We start from the raw sequence: 1,262 nt of genomic DNA, 5'->3' as shown, positions 1-1,262 counted from the left end.
GCAGCAGCAGCAGCAGCAGCAGCAGCAGCAGCAGCAGCAGTAGTAGTAGTAGTGGTAGGAGGTAGCAAGCTAGCAGCAGCAGCGCCTGCTGCTGCAGTGCTCCTTCCTGGTGTCTCACTGCCGCCATCTGCTGCTCCTGCTGCTGCTCCTGCTGCTGCTCCTGCTGCTGCTCCTGCTCCTGCTGCTGCTGCTCCTGCTGCTGCTCCTGCTGCTGCGCCTGCTGCTGCTGCTGCTGCTGCTGCTGCTGCTGCTGCTGCTGCTGCAGGGGGACAGCGGCTTCTTGAGTTTGCGGCTGCTGCCGCTGGAGACGCAGCTGCTGGCTTTTGCTGCTGACGGCTCTGCCCGCCTCTTCAACTGCCGCACCGCCGACTGCGCAGCGCAGCTGCCGCCTCTCCACACCGACAAGGTGCAGCTAGCTAGCTAGCCATGCGCAGCTAGCTGGCTAGCTAGCTGGCTAGCTAGCTAGCTAGCTGGCTAGCTAGCTAGCTAGCCAGCCAGCCACGGACAGCTAGCTAGCTAGCTAGCTAGCTAGCTAGCTGCCTGCTAGCTAGTTAGCTAGCTTTTTGTGGCTAACTAGCTAGCTAGCTAGCTAGCCACAAAAAAGCTAGCTAGCTTGCTGGCTAGTTAGCTAGCCACGGGGCAGCTGGCTAGCTAGCTAGCTAGCCAGCCAGCTAGCTAGCCATCTATGCAGCTAGCTAGCCAGCTAGCTAGCCAGCTACCTAGCTAGCTAGCCAGGCAACTAGGTAGCCAGCCACCTAGCTAGCTAGCCACCTAGCTTGCCGGACAGCGAGCTAGCCAGCCACCTAGCTAGCCAGCCAGCTAGCTAGCTAACTAGCCAGCCAGCCAGCCAGCTAGCTAGCTAGCTAGCTAGCTAGCTGGGCGAGAGTGCTGCGTGCAGGTGTGGGCGCTGGACTTGTGGGGCTGCGCCGCGGCTTCTGCGGGGGCCGATGGGCGTCTTTGTGTGTGGCGAGATGTTACTAAAGAAGCAGCAGCAGCAAAAAAGGTACTTTGCTGCTGTGCTGCAGCTAGCTGGCTAGCTGGGGACAGCTAGTTACGGCTAGCTAGCTAGTTCAGGACAGCTAGCTGGCTGAAGCTCGCGAGGCAGGTGCAGCCGGCTCGCTAGCTAGCTGGCTAGCTAGCTAGCTGGCTAGCTAGCTAGCTGGCTAGCTAGCTAGCTGGCTACAGCTGGCGAGCTAGTTAGGCAGCTAGCTAGCTAGCTAGCTAGCTAGCTAGTGGCTGGTAGAGGAGTGGACTTTGCCGTC

At 60.1% G+C, this 1,262-nt stretch overlaps 1 protein-coding gene across 1 annotated transcript in view; it reads left to right on the top strand.

The window, feature by feature from the left end:
- The window catches only part of ENH_00019220 (hypothetical protein, conserved), a gene marked incomplete at both ends in the record, with an annotated part of 2,341 nt that continues 1,079 nt past the window's right edge, over positions 1-1,262 (top strand). Inside the window, 3 exons of the mRNA XM_013579382.1 lie at positions 1-54; positions 266-406; positions 899-1,003. Of these exons, the coding sequence (XP_013434836.1) occupies positions 1-54; positions 266-406; positions 899-1,003 (300 nt within the window). The remainder of the gene's footprint in view (positions 55-265; positions 407-898; positions 1,004-1,262) is intronic.

Source organism: Eimeria necatrix, genomic scaffold (assembly GCF_000499385.1).
Source record: "Eimeria necatrix Houghton genomic scaffold, Enh_scaff1642, whole genome shotgun sequence".
Classification (NCBI taxonomy): domain Eukaryota; phylum Apicomplexa; class Conoidasida; order Eucoccidiorida; family Eimeriidae; genus Eimeria; species Eimeria necatrix.
The sequence above is the reverse complement of the archived record's forward strand: the minus strand, read 5'-3'. Positions and strand labels throughout refer to the sequence as shown.